Source organism: Panthera leo, chromosome B4 (genome assembly GCF_018350215.1).
Source record: "Panthera leo isolate Ple1 chromosome B4, P.leo_Ple1_pat1.1, whole genome shotgun sequence".
Lineage (NCBI taxonomy): Eukaryota > Metazoa > Chordata > Mammalia > Carnivora > Felidae > Panthera > Panthera leo.
The window spans coordinates 52,138,880-52,165,489 of record NC_056685.1 but is presented as its reverse complement, the minus strand read 5'-3'; the positions used below and the strand labels follow the sequence as shown (position 1 = coordinate 52,165,489).

General features: G+C 36.0%; 1 protein-coding gene across 4 annotated transcripts in view; it reads right to left on the bottom strand.

The window, feature by feature from the left end:
* AEBP2 (AE binding protein 2) overlaps nt 1-26,610 on the bottom strand; it is a 92,824-nt gene that overhangs the window by 55,977 nt on the left and 10,237 nt on the right. For all 4 annotated transcript variants that reach the window (XM_042945935.1, XM_042945936.1, XM_042945938.1 and 1 more), the window contains exons 2-3: nt 14,296-14,503; nt 6,293-6,400 (exon numbers count right to left, since the gene is read on the bottom strand). In XM_042945935.1, the coding sequence (XP_042801869.1) occupies nt 6,293-6,400; nt 14,296-14,503 (316 nt within the window). The remainder of the gene's footprint in view (nt 1-6,292; nt 6,401-14,295; nt 14,504-26,610) is intronic.

The following is a 26,610-nucleotide window of genomic DNA, read 5'->3' as shown; positions in this document are numbered from 1 at the left end:
AAATTGCACCAGCATTCTTCTTGAAGCTAGAACAAGCAATCCTAAAATTCATATGGAACCACAAAAGGCCCTGAATAGCCAAAGTAATTTTGAAGAAGAAGACCAAAGCAGGAGGCATCACAATCCCAGACTTTAGCCTCTACTACAAAGCTGTCATCATCAAGACAGCATGGTATTGGCACAAAAACAGACACATAGACCAATGGAATGGAATAGAAACCCCAGAACTAGACCCACAAACATATGGCCAACTAATCTTTGACAAAGCAGGAAAGAATATTCAATGGAAAAAAGACAGTCTCTTTAACAAATGGTGCTGGGAGAACTGGACAGCAACATGCAGAAGATTGAAACTAGACCACTGTCTCACACCATTCACAAAAATAAACTCAAAATGGATAAAGGACCTGAATGTGAGACAGGAAACCATCAAAACCTTAGAGGAGAAAGCAGGAAAAGACCTTTCTGACCTCAGCTGTAGCAATCTCTTACTTGACACATCCCCAAAGGCAAGGGAATTAAAAGCAAAAATGAACTACTGGGACCTTATGAAGATAAAAAGCTTCTGCACAGCAAAGGAAACAACCAACAAAACTAAAAGGCAACCAACGGAATGGGAAAAGATATTTGCAAATGACATATCGGACAAAGGGCTAGTATCCAAAATCTATAAAGAGCTCACCAAACTCCACACCTGAAAAACAAATAACGCAGTGAAGAAATGGGCAGAAAACATGAATAGACACTTCTCTAAAGAAGACATCCGGATGGCCAACAGGCACATGAAAAGATGCTCAACGTCACTCCTCATCAGGGAAATACAAATCAAAACCACACTCAGATATCACCTCATGCCAGTCAGAGTGGCCAAAATGAACAAATCAGGAGACTAGAGATGCTGGAGAGGATGTGGAGAAACGGGAACCCTCTTGCACTGTTGGTGGGAATGCAAATTGGTGCAGCCACTCTGGAAAACAGTGTGGAGGTTCCTCAGAAAATTAAAAATAGACCTACCCTATGACCCAGCAATAGCACTGCTAGGAATTTACCCAAGGGATACAGGAGTACTGATGCATAGGGGCACTTGTACCCCAATGTTTATAGCAGAACTCTCAACAGTAGCCAATTTATGGAAAGAGCCTAAATGTCCATCAACTGATGAATGGATAAAGAAATTGTGGTTTATATACACAATGGAGTACTACGTGGCAATGAGAAAGAACGAAATATGGCCCTTTGTAGCAACGTGGATGGAACTAGAGAGTGTGATGCTAAGTGAAATAAGCCATACAGAGAAAGACAGATACCGTATGTGTTCACTCTTATGTGGATCCTGAGAAACTTAACAGAAACCCATGGGGGAGGGGAAGGAAAAAAAAAAAAAAAGAGGTTAGAGTGGAAGAGAGCCAAAGCATAAGAGACTGTTAAAAACTGAGAACAAACTGAGGGTTGATGGGGGGTGGGAGGGAGGGGAGGGTGGGTGATGGGTATTGAGGAGGGCACCTTTTGGGATGAGCACTAGGTGTTGTAAGGAAACCAATCTGACAATAAACTTCATATATTGAAAAAAAAAGCTGATAGATTTCATTGAAATTTAAAAACCTTTTTCAAAAGATCTCATTAGGAAACCAAACACAGAAGGGATGTGCATATAACTGACAAAGAACTTATATCCAAAATATATAAAAATTTATACAATAGGGGCGCCTGGGTGGCTCAGTCAGTTAAGTCATCTGACTCTGGCTGAGGTCATGATCTCATGGTTTATGGGTTCAAATAGGCACTTCCCCAAAACAGGAAATTCAAATAGCCATAAGCACATGAAAATGTGCTCATCATTATTCACTGGGGAAATAAAAATGAAAGCAAAAATGAGATACCACTTATATATCCACCAGAATAGCTAAAATTAAAAGACATTTGATAATATAAGATAGAGCAACTAAAAACTCTAAGTCACTGCTGGTGGAAATGTAAATAATATGACCAATTTGGAGAAGAGTTTGTCATTTCCAAAGCTAAAAATGCCCTATTCTGGGGTGCCCGTGTAGCTCAGTCGGTTGAGCATCCTTCTCTTGATCTTGGCTCAGGTCGTGATCTCATGGTTCATGGGATCAAGTCCTGTGTCAGGCTCCTCACTGGCAGTGTAGCACCTGCTTGGGATTCTCCACCTCCCTCTCTCTCTCAAAAATAAATAACCATTTAAAATGTAAATAAATAAACTGGTACAGCCAGAACGAAACCAGATGACAGAAATCTAATATGGCCTGAGGAGAATAACAGAGGACAGAATAGACTGGAAAATCATAATATGGCCTGTGGGGAAAAACAGAGGACAGGAGAAGAATAGATTGGAAAGGGTCATTAAAGAAATTCCATTTTATTAAAAAATATTTTTCATCAGGGTGGTGGTGACACAGGTGCATACATCACAGGTACATACACACATATAAAACATATCTTTACACTGTTGAACACTTAAGTATACTTAAGACACTTTATTATACATTATAAGTAAAAACTTTAAAAAAAAAAAAAAAGACTCACCTCAAACATCATCACCTCATGACCTTCTTTCTATAGCTGACTCCCACTTACCTTCTACTATTCCTCCACAGTCCCTATTATAGTATTTAATTGATACCTAATCTAAGTTTCCATAGAACCTTTCATACGTCAACTATTAAAACACGTAAAACATTTCATTACTTAAATTTAGATCTTATTCACCTTGCTTCCAAAGTGCCTAGCACACTGCCATGTACTATAGATATCAACTTTCTGAATTTAAATGATTCCTATGACTTACAGAACAATGCCTCACTAATTCATACTCCTTAACTTCTGGCTTTTTTTTTTTTTTTAATGTTTATTTATTTTGAGGGAGAGAGAGAAAAATATATGTGGTGGGAGGGGTAGAGGGAGAAGGAGACACAGAGTCTGAAGCAAGCTCCAGGCTCTGAGCTGTCAGCACAGAGCCTGAGGTGGGGCTTGAACTCACGAACAGCAAGATCATGACCTGAGCCAAAGTCAGACACTTAACTGACTGAGCCACCCAGGCACCCCAACTTTTATCTTTTAAAGACAACTTCATTCCCCCTCTCCAATGGGAATCTTCTACAGTTTCTAAAAGGAGGATCTGGGAGAAAAAAGCATTTGACAGGCTTTGAAATCAATCTGCACATCACAATCAACCAGGAGGATTGCTGCCTTAAAGAAAAACATATAGAAATACAGTAAAAAAGTAAATGATTCTTTCACTTTAACAACAATAATCTCTTATGTTTATTGGATACATACTGTATGGCTCTATGAGGTAACTATTCTTACTAGCTACATCTTAATGGGAAGTTTAAAAACTGTCCCAGATCATACACTTCCAGAACATACCAGGGGTAGAATCTATAGTAAGACCCCAAGAAAGACTAGGGTGTTAAAGTTATAAGGCCCACATGCCAACAGAAAGGTCAATGAGATCATTTATTTAAAAAAGAATAAAGAGGGGCTCCTGGCTGCCTCAGTCAGTAGAGCATTAGACTCTTGACCTCAGTATCATGAGTTCAAGCCCCATGCTGAGCACAGAGCTTGCTTAATAAAAATTAAAAAAATTTTTTAAAGTAAATAGACAAAATTAAAAAGAAAGAAAAATAAACCCGAATAGTTAAACATAAGAATAGATAACCAGGGGCGCCTGGGTGACTCAGTCGGTTAAGCGTCTGACTTCGTCTCAGGTCATGATCTCACAGCTAGTGGGTTCGAGCCCCACATCGGGCTCTGTGCTGACAGCTCAGAGCCTAGAGCCTGCTTCGCATTCTGTGTCACCCTCTCTCTTTGCCACTATCCTGTTCATCCTCTGTTTCTCTCAAAAATAAACATTAAAAAAGAAAAAAGAAAAAGAAAAAAAGGATACCCAAACTTCCTCATAATTAAAGAGAAGTAAATTAAAACTACATTAGGATGAAAACAAGAAAAAAACCTACACAACGATGGAATTTCTAACCTATTAGATTGGCAAAAATCCAAAAGTTTGAGAACACCTTCTTATCCTAGCACAGCTACTGAGAAGGCAGACGTCTAACAATGATCATGAGGACACAAACCCTAAGGAGGGCAATTTGGCAAGATTTATCAAAATCATCAATGCTTATATAGCCTTTGATCCACCCACTCATGTCACTTCGGGGAATTCTTCCTCCCTATATATTTACACATGTACAAAATGACACGTATGTTCCAAGATTTATCACTTCAGCACTATTTATAATAGCCAAAGACTAGAAATAACCCAAGTGTCTATACAAATTTGGTTAAATAAACTGAAAGAATACTCTCTAGGAGCAAATATAGAAAGATCTCTAGAATACAGTAAGTTTAAAAAGCAAGGTACACATACATGCAAGAAAGAGGTTAACAGTGGGAGAAACTTGGCATAGGGTATAAGGGAACTTTATAATCCTTGTAATATTACTGTATATCTAAAACTGCTATAAAATAAAAGGTTGATTAAAGAAAAAAATAATAAGGTATATGGGGTGCCTGGCTGGCACAGTCAGTAGAGCATGCGACTTCTGATTTCAGAGATTTGAGTTTGAGTCCCACACTGGGTATGGAGATTACTTAAAAATAAAATCATTAAAAAAAAAAAAAAATGACAGGGGTGCCTGGGTAGCTCAGTCGGTTAAGCATCCGACTTAATTTCCGCTCATGTCATGATCTCGCGGTTCCTGAGTTTGAGCCCTGCATACAGCTCTGCACTGACAGTGTAGAGACTGCTTGGGATTCTCTGTCTGACCCTCCCCTGCTTGTGCACGCTCTCTCTCTCTCTCAAAATCAACCAACCAACCAACATTTAAAAAAAGATAGTTAGAAATAAAGTACAGACAGTATATAGTTTACTGGATTTTGTGTAAGAAAGAAGAATGAAACTACATATATTGGTTCATAAAGAAATACTAGAAGAATTCACTAGAAACTAGTAACAGTGGTTACATATTTGAGGAAGAGGGAAGAAGGAAAGAAGAAAAGGGAGCAAGATTTCTCTACGTAAATAATTTCCTTAAAAATTTTTTTTAACTTGGGGCGCCTGGTGGCCCAGTTGGTTGAGAGTCTGACATTAGCTCAGCTCATAATCTCATGGTGCCTGAGTTTGAGCCTCGCACTGGGGTCTGTGCTGACAGCTTAAAGCCTGAAGCCTGCTTCTGATTCTGTGTCTCCTCTCTCTGCCCCTCCCCTGCTGGCACTGTGTGTGTGTGTGTGTGTGTGTGTGTGTGTGTGTGTGTGTGTGTGTCTCTCTCTCTCTCAAAATTAAACATTAAAAATTTTTAAAAAAAAATTTTTTTAACTTGTTAAAGATTGTCTTTTCAAAATAAACTAATTTTTTTAAAAAGCAGCTCCATAAGAATTACCTCCTTCTCTAATGAAACCCAGGGGACGTTTCTGGCACGGTATTTACATACCAGTAAATTATGGGTTTAACAGCTATTAAAGTTTTCTAAACACAAACTTTTAACCTCTATGGTATATGCTTTCCATAATTACAAACCAAAATATTTTGTTTAATTTTTAATGAAGATAAATGGAAAAACGGTTTTTACAGAACTGGTTCTTCATACAATTTTTCAGAATACATCCATTTGACACAGTAATTTACAAGTAAACTCAGTAACATGACCTCAAACCTGAGTGAAAGCAATCAATTCCCTTAACGTTGTACAATTTCACTTTTTGGAATTATTAATAATCAGTGTTGTTTGCTAATAAAAAGGCTGAAACCTATAGCAATGAAAACACACATCACAAGGTATTAAAAGCCACCAATTTTAAAGACATGCATTCAAACAGGTCTGCCCATTAGCTATTCTCAATCCACCCTCCACAGTGACTTTTTTCTGTTCTCCAAATTTTACAAATTGGATTAAATTATCTTTACCTCCATCACTTTTTTAAATTCCATGTATCTACAGGAATATTTTTAAACATTGCTAGAAGGGCAAAAATATGCCCATTAGGAAATACATCAACCAGGGGCACCTGGGTGGCTCAGTCGGTTAAGCGTCCGACTTCGGCTCAGGTTATGATCTCGCAGTTTGTGAGTTCGAGCCCCGCGTCGGGCTCTGTGCTGACAGCTCAGAGCCTGGAACCTGCTTCAGATTCTGTCTCCCTCTCCCTCTGCCCCTCCCCTGCTCACGCTCTGATTCTCTCTGTCCTTCAATAATAAATAAACGTTTAAAAAAATTTTTTAAAAGAAATACATCAACTAAAAGTTAAAAACAACTCACATATACTTACTTACCTTAAAAGGTTTGTCTCCACTGTGTGTCAGCATATGCCTCTGTAACCAACTCTGACTGGTTGATGGAGTGTTATATACTTTACAACCTTTCCATAAGCAAACAAATACCTGTTAAAAGAAGAGCCATAATAATTTTCATCACTTATTTCAACAGTTTTATTCCTTGTAAGTTCAAATGAACATGCTGCAAGTCTTTAACTGACAGAAAGAGCCATTAATGTAGGAGTCAATCAAAATGCTTAGCATAAACTTCTGAACTTCCAGTATGAAAAGCACAGTGTCAATCCTTTCCCCTTAAGGCTGCTGTCCGATTCCCTCAATGAGGACTGAAAAACCAATCCCAAAGTGTCACTCAGAAGGAAAAATACAAAATATTAACAATATAGCCTTGGAACCAGAACTATACACCATTATTTTGTATTTACTGCATGAGGGAACTAACATGTATTATTTATGACAGGAAAATATAACGGTATAAAGAAATAATGAAAATAAATCAAAATACTCAAATATTAATCTCTGAAGATGAATGTCAGAAAATGAGTATAGTAATTAAATTACTAAGTTAAAATTTTCTGCTCTAGATTCCTTATTCTCATATGCATGCTAATACTTATTTTTATACTATTCTATTCTTTAAAAATTATTTCCCATTATCTTATGAAACAAAATCTAATACAAAATGTTAAATTAATACAGTTGTAAAAGCAATGGGCATAAGCTGTTTATCATAACAGATCCACATTCTTGGATTCAGGTAATTGAGTATGACTGGGTTTGGAAAATACCAGTCTAACAACTAACAATCTAATCTTTATCATCTTCTTACTAGTGACATATCAAGTTTCTAACTGATTGTATTTCCATCAAACTGAACATTTAAAATTGCTTCCCAACACCAGTAAAAGAAGTCTGAATCCACTGTAGTTATAGCCTTCAAAGAGCCACTTATATATAAGCTCTGTTCTTTTCTAAGGGAAGAGTAATTATAAATAGAGCCATACTTTCAAGACTATTACATACTACATGTAGAATAGAATGAAGATACATGCAGAAATGAAGCATCATTAAACAGTTTAAAATAAACTTTTTTTAAAGCCTAGAAAAATCAACAGTCTAAAATAACTGAATTTTTACTCAAAACCAAAGTCATTTTATATTAGATAGGTCTAACAAGGCAATACTGCTATTGCTGTTTGATATGACTGTTTATAGAGTTATCATGTATCCTGATTCCTCTACAGATTGGCTCATTTCTTTCAATTAAACAGACACAGAAATCAAAACATTTCCTCCTTCATATTTAAAATCCTTGACCCTAGTTTGTGTTTATAAAATGATTCCACAAGTTCCCAGAATTCAAAGCTACTTTTTAAAATGAATCCAAAAAAAGGAAAAAATGTTTTCAAAACTACATGAATTGTGTTGTGGAAATTAATTCAATGTTTAATAATCACATGCAGATAATCAGTAGTGCTATCAACTTCCTTACTGACAACTCTGAGTCTTAAATGTTCAAGCAATAAATAGGAATCAGAGATTGATTTAAAATTCTCTCACAAGCCATACCACATAAAGAGAGATGCATTAAAGTAACTTGAAACAAATCTACCATCATTTATGTAATAATTTTTAAAACAGTGAAGAATTCTATCGTCTTAACTCTTAAGCTGAGTTACTCTCAAAGAAACAAGAAGATAAATATTCAAACACTGCCCCTTACATTAGCCAACCACTATATGTGAAAGAAACAACAATCTCTGACTAGCAATTTTTTTTCCTAGAAATAAACACACATATGGAGACAATGGCAGACTGTAATTCCACCAGATAATAGCCTTCAAGATGAGTAGTTATGGTCCAGACTCTAGATGAAATAATGTCTAGTAACACTATTAGAGCAACACCTTCAGGTTCAAAGAAAAACCATAACCTTCAACCTAATGAATTTTATAGGAAATGGAAGTAAGTGTAAAAAGACCAAAGCTAACTATATTTAGCTATACTGGGGTGAAATATTTAGAAAATAATTTTTGGGTTTGGAGAGAGGGGGAGAGGAAGCACTAAACTTGCACAAAGACAAAACAGGCACTAAAACTCCACACCATGGATCCACAAAAATCACAAAACTGTTAAAAGCTGAATTTCTTTCCCTAATCTATGTTAGGACACCCTTTGATAAAGAGTTAAAATCTGACAGAAGGGTCTTTCTTCAAACTTGAGAGTTTTTAGATGCACAATATGTGAAAAACATTCTCATAATCAATTTTTAGAAACTTCTTCATTGTAAAAATTAACTCTGAAAACCAAACACCACAGGAATCTAATCCAAATGTGAAAGGAATTATTCAAGCATAAAATCTATGATGCTTCCTCTATAATACCTTAAGATGAATTAAGTTCTAAAAAAAAAATGAATTAAGATCTAGCTATATTAATCAGAATACTGAGACATATAGGTACATAGTCTAGTCTCTCATAATAGACAGACTTATATTAGGTTATTAGATGTAACAAAAATAGCACACAGTAAATGACCTGAATTGTATACAGAGCTTTCATACTTTGCAGCTTTGTAATCCTGGAAGAATCACTTCTTTATGCGTCTATTTCCTTTCTCATCAAACAGACACTACGAGCACACATTCACTAACTCCAAAATACAATGAAAATGCAAAATGATACTCTAAACTATTTAACAGAAAAATTGGGTTTATATTAGACACTGGAGGCCCCTTTTCAAAATAACTGCCACCAAATAAATTTTTCTGCCAAACTATCTTTAAAAATCAAATCAAAACACACAGTTATTAAAAGAATATTTGTGGACGTGGCTGGGTGGCTTGGTCAGTTAAGCGATCGACTCCCTGATTTCAACTCAGGGATACCCACATCAGGCTCCATGCTGGGCGTGTAGCCTGTTTTGGATTCTTTCTTTCTTTCTTTCTTTCTCCCTCTCGCTCTCTCCCCTCCTTCTCCCCCAACCCCCATCCCTCCCTGGCTCTCTCTCAAACAAAACTAAACTAAATTAAATTAAATTAAATTAAATTAAATTAAATCAGAATATTTTTGGACTACCAAAGAATCTTCAAATTTACAATGACCCAACTAAAGATGTAGAGGTCTAAAATTTCAATTTTATAGGTTTGGGCTTTCTGTTGAGAAGTCCTTTAGAAATCCTCACTCATTCAAACTGTCAACTTTAAGGCAACTCCTCCAAAATGCCCAAAATGAAAAAGACTGGTACAAACCTGAGAACCAAGGGTAGTGTTAAGTGTTCTTCACTTTCATCAATTTCTTTGACCAAATGCAGCAACGTAGTTTTCTGAATTTATTCACGGCCTACACCTTTGACAGCTTGTGTGACAGTATAAAGATACTTGTACTTATCTGGTCACTAACATTTCACACTAAAGTGTGCAAATGATCCATTAAAATTTTCTGTAAGTAAATTGTAAAATCTACTGCAAAAAAAATGCAATGTAACCTGACAGAATCTAAGTATGCATAAGGAAAATTCAGTTAGTAGTAAGGTAAATTAAAATCAGCCAAATATATTCTAAATAGAGCCAGAAGGCAATATAATTTACATGCAGGAGTGGGGGAAGGGGCTGGCTTTACTAAGGAATTAGATTCCTTTTGCAGTAAAATAATACAAAAAGATTTTGTATAAAGCAAGAGATAATACCATCTAAAGTCAGGAAGGGATTGGATGATTTTTATGGATCCCTTAAACTTTCATTTCTTTTTTTGTTTAATGTTTTATTTTATTTTTGAGGGTGGGGGGCAGAGAGAAAGGGAGACATAGAATCTGAAGAGGGTCTAGGCTCCAAGCTATCAGCACAGAGCCCAACGCGAGGCTTGAACCCATGAACTGTGAGGTCATGACTTGAGCCGAAGTCGGATGCTTAACTGATTGAGCTACCCAGGCACCCCAAGCTTTAATATTACTTAGAAAAAACCCAGCTCACTCTTTTACAAAATGCGAACAAAAGAGAAATAAAATATTTTTTACATGTAATTATTGTTTCTAATCAGTTTGTTCTTCCAAGATCTAAAACAACAGCTATCATTTTATATCCTATTATTTTTAGCCACATTAAATGAACATTTTCAATTTTCTCTGCTAAAAGATATTTAATAAAACAGAGGACAAAAATATTTAATAGAACACTCAAATTACAAGAATTAAGTATTTTTCCTTTATTACAAAATCTATGACCAATTTCATGCATGTTTTAGAAGCCATCAGATAGGCAATCAAAACTCAAAGTGACCTCCTAAGATTGATTTCACTTTCTAGTCTCATTCCAATTTAACCCTGAGTGTCATTTTATGTAACGTATAAAGGTAACTGATCTTATTCAAGCCTTTGAATAATACCCTACCATCCCTTCCCCGAAATCTCCTTCAGGCCCTCTGCCCTCAAACACACCAAAGAACATACACAAAAATGAACTTAATAAAATGACACGTGTAAAATAACTCGTGCATCAAGAAACACAAACAGGTTTCTTTCTGGCAAATCTGTTTTTTTTTTTTTTTTTAATAAGAAATAGTTAAGACGGAAAGAACACAACACTAATGGATATTACTAAACCACAGAAATCCTAGAAGACAAAGTTTCCTGCTTACCAAGACTTCAGTGTATATGAATAGGACACTGGGATTTGAAATGTGATTAATAAAATACCTCATTCTAGTTTTTGAAATCCAATCATGCACAGAAGTATGACCCCAGAACCCGATTCTATTATACCTAACGAAAAAAAGTTTAAAAATGTTTTGCGTCTTTTAGTATTTTAAATAGGAAAAAGTACTTTCATGAGTCTTCCTTAAAAGGCATATTCACTCACGCACGCTCTCTCTCAAAAATAAACATGAAAGAAAGCAAGAAAGCAAGAAAAAAGAAAGAAAGAAAGAAAGAAAGAAAGAAAGAAAGAAAGAAAGAAAGAAAGAAAAATTGGGGTAGCTAGGTGGCTCAGTCAGTTAAGCATACGACTTCAGCTCAGGTCATGATCTTGCAGTTTGTGAGTTTGAACCCCACATCAGGCTCTGTGCTAACAGCTAGGACCCTAGAGCCTGCTTCGGATTCTGTCTCCCTCTCTCTCTGCCCCTCCCCCACTCATGCTGTCTCTCTCTCAAAAATAATAAACATTTTTTTAAAAAGGTATTTTTTAGGGGCGCCTGGGTGGCGCAGTCGGTTAAGCGTCCGACTTCAGCCAGGTCACGATCTCGCGGTCTGTGAGTTCGAGCCCCGCGTCAGGCTCTGGGCTGATGGCTCGGAGCCTGGAGCCTGTTTCCGATTCTGTGTCTCCCTCTCTCTCTGCCCCTCCCCTGTTCATGCTCTGTCTCTCTCTGTCCCAAAAATAAATAAAAAAAACGTTGAAAAAAAAAAAATTAAAAAAAAAAAAAGGTATTTTTTAAAAATTAAAAAAAAAAAGGTACACTCACAATCTGGTGTTTAAGTGGTTAGCTTAACTTTTGAAATAGAAGAATCTACCCACTTTGATATATGAAAAGGTCAATGAAGACCCAAACTCTACCCAATTTCAGCCTCCAAATATAATTAAAGTCCATGTGACATGGAAACATAAAAAGCTTAAAGGGGGGATGGGGGGAGAGAGAAGTTTCTAAGCTATTATAGGATGGTTTTGTTTTCCCAGGGTGAAGCTTAGAGTGGGATGAGAAAAAGAACAGGAATTAATATAATATAGTATTCAGATCTTGCTAACATACTACTCCAATAAAACCGTCAACTTTTAATAAGTAGAAGCATAAAGTCCTCTAGAGTTACCAATTTTTTCCTCATTTGCTTCTGTTCCATTAAGACAGTTTAACACTTGGGGTAGAAAGAAGAGATAAGAAATCTAAAAAAAAATTATGTTATGAAAATCAGCTGTTTTCCAGGTGTATGAGGTACCTAGAACAAAGTCATGAAGACAGAAAGTAGAACTGGGGTGCTGAGGAAAGGGAGGAATGGGGAATTATTGTTGAATGGGTACAGATGTCAGTTTGAGATATTAAACAATTCTGGAGATAGACAGTGATGATGGTTGTACAACAATATAAACGTACTTAACGTCAATGAACTCTACACTTAAAAACACTTTTTTTTTAAAGTTCCCTTCAAAGAGGCCATAAAAAAAAAAAAAAAAAAAAAAAAAAAAAAAGATGTCCCAACCAACATCCACTCTATTTTAAGCACAAAACCAGATCAAGATTTCCTGTTACATAGTTGTACAAAGTTTTCAAAGTTTCGTTCATACATCGGTATACAGACTGAAAGCTTGATCTATAGGCCAATGACTGATATGTAAAAATAATCTGAGTGTATTTTCTCTATTCTCTAACATTTGTAGTTTAGCAATTAATGTCCTTCAAAGATCAGGCCTCCTTTCTGTGGTCAAAACAGCATTAAGCTTAAAATTAGCCAGAGAATCCTATTTTTAATAAAGTAATTTTATGAGTAAGTATTTGAGAAATGACACGGGGGGGGGGGGGGGTCATTTCAACAAGTTTATACTTATTGTAGAAATACCAAGACTTCATGCCTTGCTCTATGACATAAGGTAAATATAGCTGCCGTGACTACATGATAGATTCAGTCTGCACCTCGATTTCTTCTGTAGATCCTTCAAGAGCTGAAAACATTCTCATAAGGCTATGTACCAACTCCTCAATGTGTAAGATCTAAGACTTAGAAATGTGAGATTTTCCCACACCTACTACACGAAGCTCAGTAACCTTCTACATAGTTCATGATCCTATATATAGTTGCTAAATCAAGTGACTAAAAAAGCATCATGCCATGGCTCAAAAGACTTAGTGATATATACCGAATGATATCAAGCACTGGCTCACAAAAAACAACTCTATAATAACTAGGAAACCAACTTGGTTAACATAGCTCACAATAAAAATCTGATATATGTAAGAAGGGAAAAAAGACTGTTACAAAAGTAACCTAACCACTGAGCTGGGTTGGGTTAAGCGGTGAAAATACCATATGATGGGCAAATTTCTTTAATACACTATCTGTTGTCTACCTAGACATCACAAAATTCAAATCTAGTAAGACAAATGTTTACTCATCAAATTTCAATAATCAAAAAATTGCTGATACATTACAACATACTGTGACAAAGGCAAAGATTTCTTAAAAGATTTCAATGCACAAATACCACTGGTTACAATGTGAGAGATGCTTATATGGTTGCATGTTTTTAAAAAAGATCAATGCAATCTAACTATCAATGCAACCTTGGAAACAGCTACCCACTCACTTAAACCATAATGATCCTAAACCATTTTAGTATCAGTAGATCTCAACAGTGATGGCAAGCTGATAGGAAATATGTGGCCTAAAGATTATCTGTACTTAACAATGTGACATTAATTTCTGGAAAGTGCACTAAAGTGTGGTTAACTATTCAAGACAAACCTAGATAAAATTGAAAAAAGTTGTAAGTAACATTATAATACTTTGATCCATTACACTTTGACTCACCTAATTTGCTTAGCTCTTAAAGCACTATCCAATAAAAATTATATAGACTGACACAATTAAATTTATTCCTAAAAAGGTATAGGTCAATACTCACTAACCAGAACTTCCTATCTAAGCCAGCTCTGTTAAGACCTGGGAAAAGATGATCAATTCTCATTCACAAATAATGACTGCAAGCCGTCATTTAACAGAACTGTTTATACTAATCCTGTAGAAAGTCTAATATTACTGTTGTATTTTAGAAAACTGAATTTCTTCGCACTGTATTTTAGAAAGTCTAATCTCTTCTAAGAGCAAATTAAAATCCAACACATATGTTCATTTGATCCTTTCAAGTTATGTGGGAAATAAATGAAAAAAAATTGAAAAAAATAAAGCCTGTGTAAAAACAATCTCAAATTACTTTAAAAAAAAAAAAAAAACCTAGCTAGCGATTACAAATTAATAAAACTAATAAAAACAGGGAGTGAAAAAAAGAAATGACAAAACCAACCCCTCCTCGCTGACCATCTACATGTATGGAACGGATGTGATCTGCCAGATCTGGACTAGAGTTGAAGCAAGCCTGGCACTGGTCCCAACAACAATTATAGGCAATATTTTTGCTTGAAGAAGTAGTGCTTCCTTGTCCATTCATCATTGCTGGAGTTGAACGCCCACTGGAAATTGTGCTGTCTACATCCATTATAGTACTGCTTATGCTACAAAAGAAGAAAAAAGGCTGTGTTATTCCTAGAAATTCACTAACATGAATATGATCTTATACTTAATTAAGATTACTACTTGACATTCTGCTCCATACAAAGCATACTAAACCATATTTTCTATTAGAAAACAACACTACTTTGAAATCATTTAGTTGGCAATAAAGTGCAAATCAAGGCAAAAAAAAAAGAAATGCTGGTACCTCAAAACCAGATATGGGATAATTTAAGTAACTTTTGGCAGACATGAACTCAATACTATAACCTACAGAAAGCAAAGCAAAGCAAACACACACACACACACACACACACACACACACACACATACACACACACCCCATACGTATAGCTCCTCAAATTTCAGCCCTTGCATAGCTCTGAGAAGCACAATAAAGTAATAGAGTTATAGTGTCCAGCTATAAATAATTCAGAACCAAGAGTATGTTTACAATTCTGCAAATCACTTGTTAATCCATAATCATTTCCTCTATTCACTAATCTAAGAATACAACTGCTGTCATATCCTACTTCTCTCCAACTCAAAAAAGTTGGGAAATTGTGCAATATTTTCCCTTCTAAATAAACAAGCAGAAGAGAGAAAACTGAGTGCAATAAAAAGTTTCTCCAATTTTACCAAAGTCCAAATAAAATGTCTTTTTCTAGACCTCAATTTTTTTTTTTGCTAATCTCTATCCACAAAAAAAGGACTGAAAAAGCCAATCTTTTTTTATTTTTTATTCACTAAACTAAGTATAACATATTAGTGACACTTTTATTTACTAAGAAAATTACATACTAGTAGAAATAAAAGTAAAAAAAAAAAAAAAAGAAAGAAATGAAAGTAATAGAATTTTGAATGCTCAAAATTTCTCATCTTAATAAACACTTTTTTGCCTTCCTTTCAAAAGCAATTCATTTAAGGGGACGGCTGGCTGGCATAGTCAGTAGAGCATCTGACTCCTGATCTCAGGGTTGTAGGTTCAAGCCCCATGCTGGATGTAGAGATCACTTAAAAATAAAATCTTTTTGGGGTGCCTGGGTGGCTCAGTCGGTTAAGCATCCTATTTCAGCTCAGGTCATGATCTCAAGGTTCAAAAGTTCAAGCCCTGCATCGGGCTCTGTGCTGACACAGCCCAGAGCCTGAAGCCTGCTTCAGATTCTGTGTCTCCCTCTCTCTGCCCCTCACTTGCTCACACTCTATCTCTCTCTCTCACAAATAAACAAAAAACAATTTTTAATAAAATAAAAATAAAAATAAAATTTTTAAAAAATTAAAAGCAATTCATTAAAACAATTTTTTTCAGTATCTTCCCAACAGAGACTACAGGAAAGTAGCTTCAACCAGAGGGCTCAACAGTAAGAATGTTTGCACATTAAATCCATCAAAAGCTATTTATTTATCTGCTTGCAATCTAAGTACCAATAAATTATGAAAATTATATTAACTTTTAAGGAGTATGTTCCCAACTCCCAAGTTTTTACTACAGAAAATTTCAAAGACACAGAAAAGTTATATAAATTTGAACTTAATTTACATTTTGGGGACACCTGGCTGGCTCAGTCGGTACAGCCTGCGACTCCTGATCTCAGGGTTGTGAGTTCAAGTGTCATGTTGGGTATAGTGATCACTTAAAATAAATTTTTTTTTTAATTTACATTTTGTCCTACTTGCTATATGTAATTTGTTTTTCTCAATCATCTGCAAGTTGCAAACGTGATACTTCAACCACAATCACTTCAGCACACACCACCTAAAAATAAGAACATTTATCTATAATCACAACTTCATTTGCTTATATGTAAGAGTCAAAATAAAGTTTAACTTATTAAAGTAAAAATGATTTGTGTCTGGGGGTAGCTCAATCAGTTGAGCGTCAGACTCCTGATTTCAGCTCAGGTAGTGATCCCAGGGTTATGGGCTTGAGCCCCGCGTCAGGCTGCAAGCTGAGCATGGAGCCTACTTGAGATTCTCCATCTCCCTCTGCCCTTCTCCTGCTCGGGCTCTCTCTTGAAATAAATAAATACATAAACTTTAAAAAAAAAAAAAGTGTCTAACATCCAATGCACCCATTTAAAAAGAGCTAGCAAAAATGTTTGTTTTTTTTTTAATAGGATGCTTCAGACATGAAAAATGTCTGATTCCCCTTTAAAGAATATTCACATGCTTAAATTCATCTGGCTATCTACCAGTCAATATAAGTTCTAAATTAGAACTTTAAAACTTCATTCTAAACTTTGTAATCTTGGGGCACCTGGATGGTTCAATCCATAGAACATGCAACTCTTTATCTCAGGGTTGTGAGTTTGAGCCCTACATTGGGTGTAGATATTAAAAAATTTTTCTGTAATCTCTATTAAGTTCTCAAATGCAAATAAGCTTGGTTATCTGAATACTTAGTCATATTTTTTGCAGGAATAAATTGTGAGTATGGCGTTTTTTCTATACAGAAATACATTATTTTTATTTGGGCCCTAGAAATTTCAAGTTTCATGAGGCCCTTAACCCATGAAACAATCACCTATTTTCCTAGATTTCATAGATTTTAAAACATTTTAACTGTAAAGCTCATACTTTTATAAACCATACTAATTAACACCAAAGGCAAATAAAATATTAATAGTTTTCAGTGGACAACCAACCACACTCAAATTATAAACCATCTTAGGAAAAGAGATTAATCTCAATGATCTATTGCAATGCAATCTCTAAGGTATAGCAAAGTGTAACACACACACACAAACACACAGGGTAGTAATGCTCCAATTTCCATATCCATACCTAGGCCGGGGAGGGAGACAGATATAGACATGGGTGTTCTCTCAAGACAAAACTTTTGTTGTTGTTGTTGTTGTTGTTGTTTTTTAAGGCAAAACTTCCTTTGAAGGATACACAAAACATCGTCCATGTTTTTTTGGAGGGGCAGATGGAGGATCAGAAGGAGAGAATCTTTCACTATAAATACCTTTTTGTATCACTTTTAACCACATACCTGTACTGCTTTTATGGAAAAGTCCAAACTCAGTTGAAAATGAAACCAATTTTCCTTAAATTGGACAAAGGCCAAGAGACTCATAATAAATCCAACTAGCAATATACAGTCTATCTACATAGTGCTTAATGTACTTTTATTAATCTTACCATAGAAGGGGAACCTTGTAACTGCAAACATCCATATACACTGAAGATCATGTAATCAGTCTATGTGCAGTATCACTGAAACACAAGCCTTCATGTGGATACAGATCCTCATAAAAAGACAGTATAATGCTGATATTAAGAATATGAACTGTGTCTATCATTGGCAACTGAGCTGCATATGCAGTGGCAGAGGTGGTAAGGGACAGACCTCATGCCCTAGAAGACTCAAGAGACCTTCACATATGTGCAGCATACCACAGAGCCTCCCAAAGCCTAGCAGGGCCAAATGGAGTCCTGCTGCGTAGCCCCTCTTAGGCTCCTGCAAATTCTAGGAAATGTCCAAATCCTAAGCCTCCAGGATCCCTTTTGGCCCTAGATCCATGCTGGAATCTATGGTTTTCTCCACTCCTAAAACAAAAAGGCAACAGTCCTGACGTGGGAGAACAAAAGAGACAAGTTATAGTTAATTTTTTATTTTGACAGGACACTGAGCTAGATATAGATCCCATAGAAACAGTGTCCTTCCTCCTGTAACAGTAAGATAACAAGATAATCTGAACTAGAAGAAGACATTCCACCTGATCCTGTAATATTCCTAGGATCCTACATATTAACATTTTTCATTCACTTAGTTCTCCTTCCCAGTGAACACCTACTAATTCTGTAAAATGTGAACAAAAGCAGCTTAGTATTTGGAAGGAAACCTAAGCCAGAAAAAAGCACTCCTACTATTCAGATAGTTACAATAATCTAATGCAGTGCTTCTCAATTTAATATTCTAACAATCACCTGGGATCTTATTATGTGCAGATACCAATTTAGTGAATTTTGGGGTAGGACCAGAGATAACTGTATTTTTCTTTTGAGATACTGTATTTTTAATAAGCACCTACTTGTTGATGCTACTACTACAACATTTTGAGTAGCAAGACTAAAAGATCTTTTACTATTACCCAAGTAAGACAGGTCAGACTATCTCATGAAGTGTGTGTCTGATACTGCACAATCACATAAACTAAAGCATACACAAAAACAGACAGACAGACACACACACACACACACACCCTGTGATAACACATAATCCATAAGTTTCAAAAAAAAAAAGAAAATCCCACACGATGTTAGAAATTCAAACGCAATATTTAGGGAAGGACAGGAAGGATTTTCAACATAACATTTTCTCTCTTTTCCTCTTAAGAAACTACCCGGCACACCAGCCATTTCTACCATAACATCTAGAGTAAACTACATTGCTATTATGAAAATTATTTCCTCTGGGGGCACCTGGGTGGCTCAGTCGGTTGAGCGTCCGACTTCGGCTCAGGTCATGATCTCACGGTTTGTGAGTTCGAGCCCCGTGTTGGGCTCTGTGCTGACAGCTCAGAGCCTGGAGCCTGTGTCTCCCTCTCTCTCTCTCTCTAGGCCCCTCCCCGCCCCTGCTCACACTCTGCTTTCTCTCTCAAAAATAAATAAACATTAAAAAAAAAATTATGTCCTGTGGGAACTCAAGGGCCAACCAATACACGTAAGAATATACCCTTCTTTGAGAACTCAAATTACTGTCAAGCAAAACATTTGTGTGGTAGACATAACCACAGCCATCAGGGTTGCCAACTTTAAAAAGCAAAGGGCAGATTACTAATGACAAAACACAGGAATAGAGGAAGCAATACATGGATGTTACATTATCAAGATGGAGGACAAGCCCACGGTCTAAATGCCACAGAATAAGAAAAGCTCACTGATATAGTTTCAGATTCCACATTGCAAACATTGTAAAAAAACTATCACCTGTCAAGTTTGGGTGTATAATCAAATAGCCACACAATTAATCTAAAAAGGTTATTAAAAGACTCCTTCCTTTTCAACTACATATCTGTATGAGGCCAGTCTTCACATAGTTCAACCAAATCAATTCACTACAACAGACTGAATGCAGAAGTAGATATGAAAAACTAGCTGTAAAGTCAGATATTAAAGATGTTAAATATAAAACAACATCACTCTTCTAGTTTTTTAACAGTAAAAGTTATTTTACATTAAGAAAATACTATGTAGGGGTGCCTGGCTGGCTCAGTTGGTAGAGCATGCAACTACCAGCCTCAGGGTCTTAAGTTCAAGCCCCACATTAGGCATGAAGCCTATGTGAAAGAGAAAGAAAGAAAGAAAGAAAGAAAGAAAGAAAGAAAGAAAGAAAGAAACAAACAAACAAACATATAATTGGTTTATTTTTAATGTTTCTAAAGTTCTTGGTTTTAATTTCTAATCCTGTAAGTTTATTGATAAATATAACCCACATAAACAAAAGCTCTTTAATTTTTTTTAATAACTTTAACAGGTTTATTGAGATATAATTCATATTCCTAAATACTTAAGAAAGCAAAGGAGTTTTTAAAAGTAAAATGTTCAAGAACCACTGTTCTGGTGCAAAGTTTAAATGACTCTCTAAAATGTACTGGAAAGAGTAGGTTTCTGAGCTGGAATATTTTTGTTTTATTTGGAGTTTAATTCCTGAATTGGAAATTGAATCTGAGGTCCAATGGGTAGAGAAGCCTTATCAGGAGTCTTCTTTTCACCTGTGAGGAAATTCATTTTACTATGGATTCTCCTTGGTATCTTTGGGTCCTTTTCTTTCTCCTGCTCTTGATTACAAGGCTACTGAAATGTCTAACTTTATTTTTTTTTTTAATTTTTTTTAATGTTTATTTTTGAGAGAGAGAGAGAGCGAGAGAGAGCAAGCATGAGTGGGGGAGGGGCAGAGAGAGAGGGAGACACAGAATCCGAAACAGGCTCCAGGCTCTGAGCTGTCAGCACAGAGCCCAACGCAGGGCTTGAACTCACAGACAGCGAGATCATGACTTGAGCCGAAGTTGGACGCTCAACCGAATGAGCCACCCAGGTGCCCCTAAAATGTCTAACTTGAAAGAAGAGTTAGGAACAGAGACCCAAATGGATATGGGTGTATAATTTGAATTTAAGTATAATTTACTCTCTTCACTCAAAAAAAAAATTAAAACATCAGAATTTCCTATAAAATATGTCATTCATTAGCAAAGTTGCAGGTCTGTACTATAGATTTAATTTAGGCCTCCACATGTCCCATTTATAAAAAATTAGATCTGTAAATCATACCCTTATGCCTTACCCAATTAAACACCTTCCAAGAAGACCAGTTACTTACTATGTGCTCTCCTCTCCTGGGGAGCTAATAACAAATTAAAGGGTTGACATAAGACAATTATTAAGAATTTTACAGCTTAAGTTTGAGGTTCTAGTCACTTTTGCATTTGTGATATAAAGACAATTATTAGGTAATGGTGTTTTTCAAACAAAATTTCCATACTAGTAATCCCCTTTCATAGCTCTTGATCAGCAGAACTAAAGTGTAGTACATGGAGACTGAAAGACAAGCTGCCCATATCTGCAAGTCAAATTTTCAAGACTAAGCAGCCAAAATAGAACAAGGAAATTCTGTTTGAATACTGACATATATTTGTAACATTCACAAACCCTACTTCGAATTTAAATTTACTTAAAAAGTTATACTGTTCTGAGTGACTTTATAAATTAATGTAAAAATTTTGAGATTACAAATACTAAATACTAATAAAATACCATTTGAACATGTCTCAGGCACTGGAGTTCCACACAAAAACTCATTTGGGGAAAAAATTTCATCCACTACTCAATCTATAAATTGTTTTTAGACTGTTTATGTTCTCAACAACAGTCCTTAAAATTATGGAACTACTAACTATGAAATGAATGGCATTTTACATTAAAAAGTAAGAAAACGGGCGGCTAGCTGGCTCAGTCAGTACAGCATGCAACTCATAATCTCAGGGTCCTGATGGTGTAGAGCCTACTTTAAAAAAAATTAAAAAAAAAACAAAAAATTAAAAAAAACCATAGAGCTGTATTACATACAGAGTAAGAGACATCAAGGATAAAAGGTACCATAAACTTAAAGAATGTAGTAGCAAGGGGCGCCTGGCTGGCTCAGTTGGAGCCTGTGACTCTTGATATGGGGATTGTGAGTTTAAGCCCCACACTGGGTATAGAGATTACTCAAAAATAAAATCTTAAGGGGCGCCTGGGTGGCTCAGTCAGTTGAGTGTCCAACTTCAGCTCAGGTCATGATCTCACAGTCTGTGAGTTCGAGCCCCACGTCGGGCTCTGTGCTAACAGCTCAGAGCCTGGAACCTGGTTCAGATTGTGTGTTCGCCTCTCTCTCTGACCCTCCCCCATTCATGCTCTGTCTCTCTCTGTCTCAAAAATAATAAAATAAAACACTAAAAAAAATTTTTTTTTTTAATCTTAAAAAAAAAAAAAAAAGAATGTAATAGGAAAAAAGGATGATCAAGGCATCTAACCAATTCTTTCAGGATCTGGAAGTTCTTGATTGAGGTTCCACAAAAGAACCTCACTAATCTCTAAAGAAACAAGGCGGTTTTATTTTTGTTCTCTGATGAAAACTATATGTTTAGGAAGTCTTAGGTTCATAGCTTCCATCTGAATTATTATAAAACAAATATTCGGGGAGCCTGGGTGGCTCAGTCAGTTAAGCGTCCGACTTCAGCTCAGGTCACGATCTCATGGCTTGTGAGTTCGAGCCCCACGTCAGGCTCTGGGCTGATAGCTCAGAGCCTGGAGCCAGTTTTGGATTCTGTGTCTCCCTCTCTCTGTCCCTCCCCTGTTCACACTCTGTCTCTGTCTCTCTCAAAAATAAATAAACATTAAAAAAAAAATTTTTTTTAACAAAAAAACCAAATATTCTATAATTCTCATTTTTAAAGAATGGAACATGGTCCTCCCTAGGGACTGAAGAAAGTGGCATGAGATAAAAGGAAACAAAAATTCTACAGATTTGTAAGTTACATTTAACAAGGTAAAATCGAGCATTATAAACTTAGCTTAACTTTGTAACTGGTAATAAGCTTTGTGTAGAAATAAGTATACTATATAAAGTTTCAAAGTATTTACCAAATTGTAGGTAAACATTATACCCACACATCAGGGATTCCTAATGTAATCATAGTGCAGGGTAAGTTGTTATTTGGCTAACAGGTGGGTGACGTTCCTTTCATCTATGAAATTGCCACTTACTAGTAGAATGATTATGTCTCTTCTATACTTATAATCAAATTTATTAAAGGCTAAAATTCAAGAGTGCCAAGCACTTAAGACAAGCCTTCTTCAAAAGTATGAAGTTGTATACCTAATATTATATGGATATATTAATAATATACAACTTTAAGAGTGAAATTCTACCATTCCTCACCTCCATTTGCTGGAATAGACTATAATTTTGTGCCCTGCTCCTTATTCTAGGCACCGACAATGAGATTAAAAGCCAAAACTAAACCAGTTAAAAGAGACAGGCACTTCAAGGGGCGTCTGGCTAGCTCAGTCAGAGGAGCGTGCCACTGTTAGTCTTGGGGTCGTGAGTTCAAGTCCCACATTGGGTGTAGAGATTACTTAAATAAATAAAAACTAAAAAAAAAAAAAAAAAAAGAAACAGGCAGTTCAAGAAAATTATGGGAGCTCCTGGGTGTCTCAGTTGGTTAAGCATCTCTTGGTTTTGGATCAGGTCATGATCTCATGGTTCACAAGATCCAGTACATTGGGCTCTACCCTGGCAGCACAGAGCCTGCTTGGTATTCTTTCTCTCCCTCTCTGCCCTTCCCCCAAACACTCTCTCTCAAAATAAATAAACATTTAAAAAAAAAAGAAAATTATGAATTGCCTGCCTGTTACATTTTATGACTTTCTGTTAAGGAAAAAAAGGGATCATGTAACTTACTATATCAAAATTTGTATCACAAAAACAAGATAGCCTATCTAAATCTGACTTCCTATACTTTATCATAACTGCCAATACTTACTGAGTCTATTTCCCAAAGACAGCCACACCATATACACTTTCCACATCCTCTTCTTTCAAAATGGCATGGGGATGGGACTCAATATTACCTACCCTTGAATCTGAACAAGACCAAGACTACTGCAAAAGTGACACTGCAAGACTTCCAAGGTAAGGTCATATACTACAGCTACCAGCTGACTCTCTCTCAGGACACACAGCTTGGAAGCCCAGACCTACCATGTAAAGAAATCTGGTTCCCCTGAAGCCACCATGCTGAAGAGATCTTATGAAAAAAGTACACAGACCTAGAAAGAGATACCAGGGAGTCCCAGATGTTTCAGTCTTCTCAACCCAGGCACCACACGTGTGACTGATAATGTCAGTGGGTGAGTTTTTTGGTGACTACAGTCCCCAGCCTTTATGCTGTTCTAGGCTGACACCAAGTGGAACAGGAATGATCTAACCCTACCCAGCCCTGCTCAGATCTTAGATTTAAAGGCAACATGACTGTTTTAAGCCATTAAATGTTGGAGTTGGTTATCATGCAGCCATAGTAACTAGAAGAATGCTTGATATGTAGTAACTCATTTAATGTTTACAACAACCATATCAGGTAGGTACTATTAGTATCCTCATCTTAATAAAACAGACTGAGACACAGAATTACATGACTTGCCCAAAGTCAGACAAATATAAAACACTAATGCCAAAGTTGATTGCCAGACTTACACAAAGGAAAAATCTGAGTAAATCACAGATTTGAGAAATACTGAAATACAACCCATATCATACATCAAAATAACTGACAGTTTCACTTGGTGTGCACACACAAGAAGTTGTTTCTTTGCTTTTGCACACCTATATAGCACACACAAAGGATATTTAACACTTAGATATAACCTGACTCGTTTAGGCGGATAGCTTTGATAACAAGATAAACTATTAAATTTGATTCCTACAAGTCAATTAGTTTCATAAAAAAAGTAATTCAAGGTCACAGAAAGCAACCCAATCCTCAGGTAGAACTTGTCCCAAATTTAGAACTTAGACCATTAGAACAGGAGCCTAACAAAGTCAACATAAAATCCAACTCCAAATATTAATTTGTTTAGAGATAAAGGGGAAGTCACTTTCATTTTTCTTTATGAAGAACAAATAATAGGGGGGGGTCTGGGTGGCTCAGTCAGTTAATCGTTCGACTTCAGCTTAGGTCATGATCTCATGGTTTGTGGGTTCGAGCCCCACGTCTGGCTCTGTGCTAACAGCTCAGAGCCTGGAGCCTGCTTCAGATTCTGTGTCTCCCTCTCTCTCTGCCCCTCCCCCACTCACACTCCGTCTTTCTCAAACACTAAAAAAAAATTTTTAAAAAGATCAAATAATTATGAAATTGGTCGTAAATGGGACTAAAAGAATTTAGATCACATCAGATTTCTGTAAGGCCATCTGATTTTGTCTTCCAAACTGCTATGGTACCACAGGCTTTTAGATCTCTAAACTCAGAAGCAATTAGAAAAAATAAGTAAAAAAGAAAAAAAGAAGTAAAGACAAGTGCTTGTTTTATTACGTGTGTTACACATGCTCAAGTCACATCTCCCTAAGGCCCTCCCTACTCACCTAAGGTGGAAAGAATTCTGCTTCCTTATGATCTGGTTGATTTGTATTATGAATCACCTATAAGCCTCTCATTTTGAGTAAACTCCTAAATCTAGGTAGTGCAGTGCCTTGCACACAGTAAATGCTCACATACTTTTAGTGACAAATTTAAGTAGGATTTTTAAGGCAAGGAAAATATATGGCTTTGTCACACTGAGATAATCATAAAAATTAATTGGAGGCACACTAAAAATCATTAGCCAAAACCAAGATATTATTATTACTATTGTTACTGTAATTACAAGCTATTATCACTGTAATTTAAAAAGCTAAAATGGGTTTTTCTAATCAAGAAAAAGACTACTCTCCATCCCTACAATTATTTCTCTGAATAAAAACAAAAGATTTTTTCCTCAAGACCCAGCAGCATTCACTAAATTGGTCAAAAGGGACTTTATGCAACAATGATGAAATATAGCCTATGGAAAACAAGTAGGTTGCATTCTTATATCACTACTATGCACTGTGCACATCATTTTAAATTTCCTTCTCATTTCTAGTCTAGTCCAGAAAGCAATAGTCTAGTTTATTGCTCTCTTTAAGATTACTCCACCCACATTTTTCACAGTTTAAGACAAGATCAGCAAGAAATTATCTTCAAAAACACTGTAATACTAGAAACATTCTATTTCAATATAATTACATTACAAGGAGTTATCTTTTACCTTTTTTATCTTTTACCTTCTTACAAAGATTTCCAGGAAAATGTCTATATGCAAAGACGGTACGTAAAAAAATCTGCTGTGAAGGATAACACCCATTTTATACAGAAGCAATCATTACTTGTTTTTTTTTTAAGTTAGTTTTAAATCATAAATATGATTTTATCAGATGATTTCAGTACACACATTTCTGACAAAAATGCCTCCAGTAGTCCTCAACACCTCAAAAGACATTTCAAATGACTGTCAACATGAATTTAAAGCACTAAAAAATTCCACAGCTGATTCATCCACTATCAGAACTTTAACAAGTATTTATAAAAAGCAATGACATAAGTTTTATAATTTAGAAATGAACTTGGGGCGCCTGGGTGGCACCCTTGGTTAGGCAACCAACTTCAGCTCAGGTCATGATCTCACAGTTTGCGAGTTCGAGCCCGTATCGGGCTCTGTGCTGACCGGACAGCTCAGAGCCTGGATGGAGCCTACTTAAGATTCTGTGTCTTCCCCTCTCTCTCCCCCTCCCCTGCTCATGCTCTGTGCCTGTCTCTCAATAATAAATAAAAAAAGTAAAAAAAAAAAAAAAGAATACATTACAATGCTAGTTTATATCAACATCAGTACATAGAAGGAAAAAAAAAGAAATGAACTAGTAAATGTATTTACTGAGAAATACAAATGCCCTTCTAAAATCCCTGTTTTCTCTAATTAGTATCACTTCATCTTTCTAGAATATTGAAACATAAATGAAAACCAGAAAGACAGGGACTTAGAAAAGCATTAA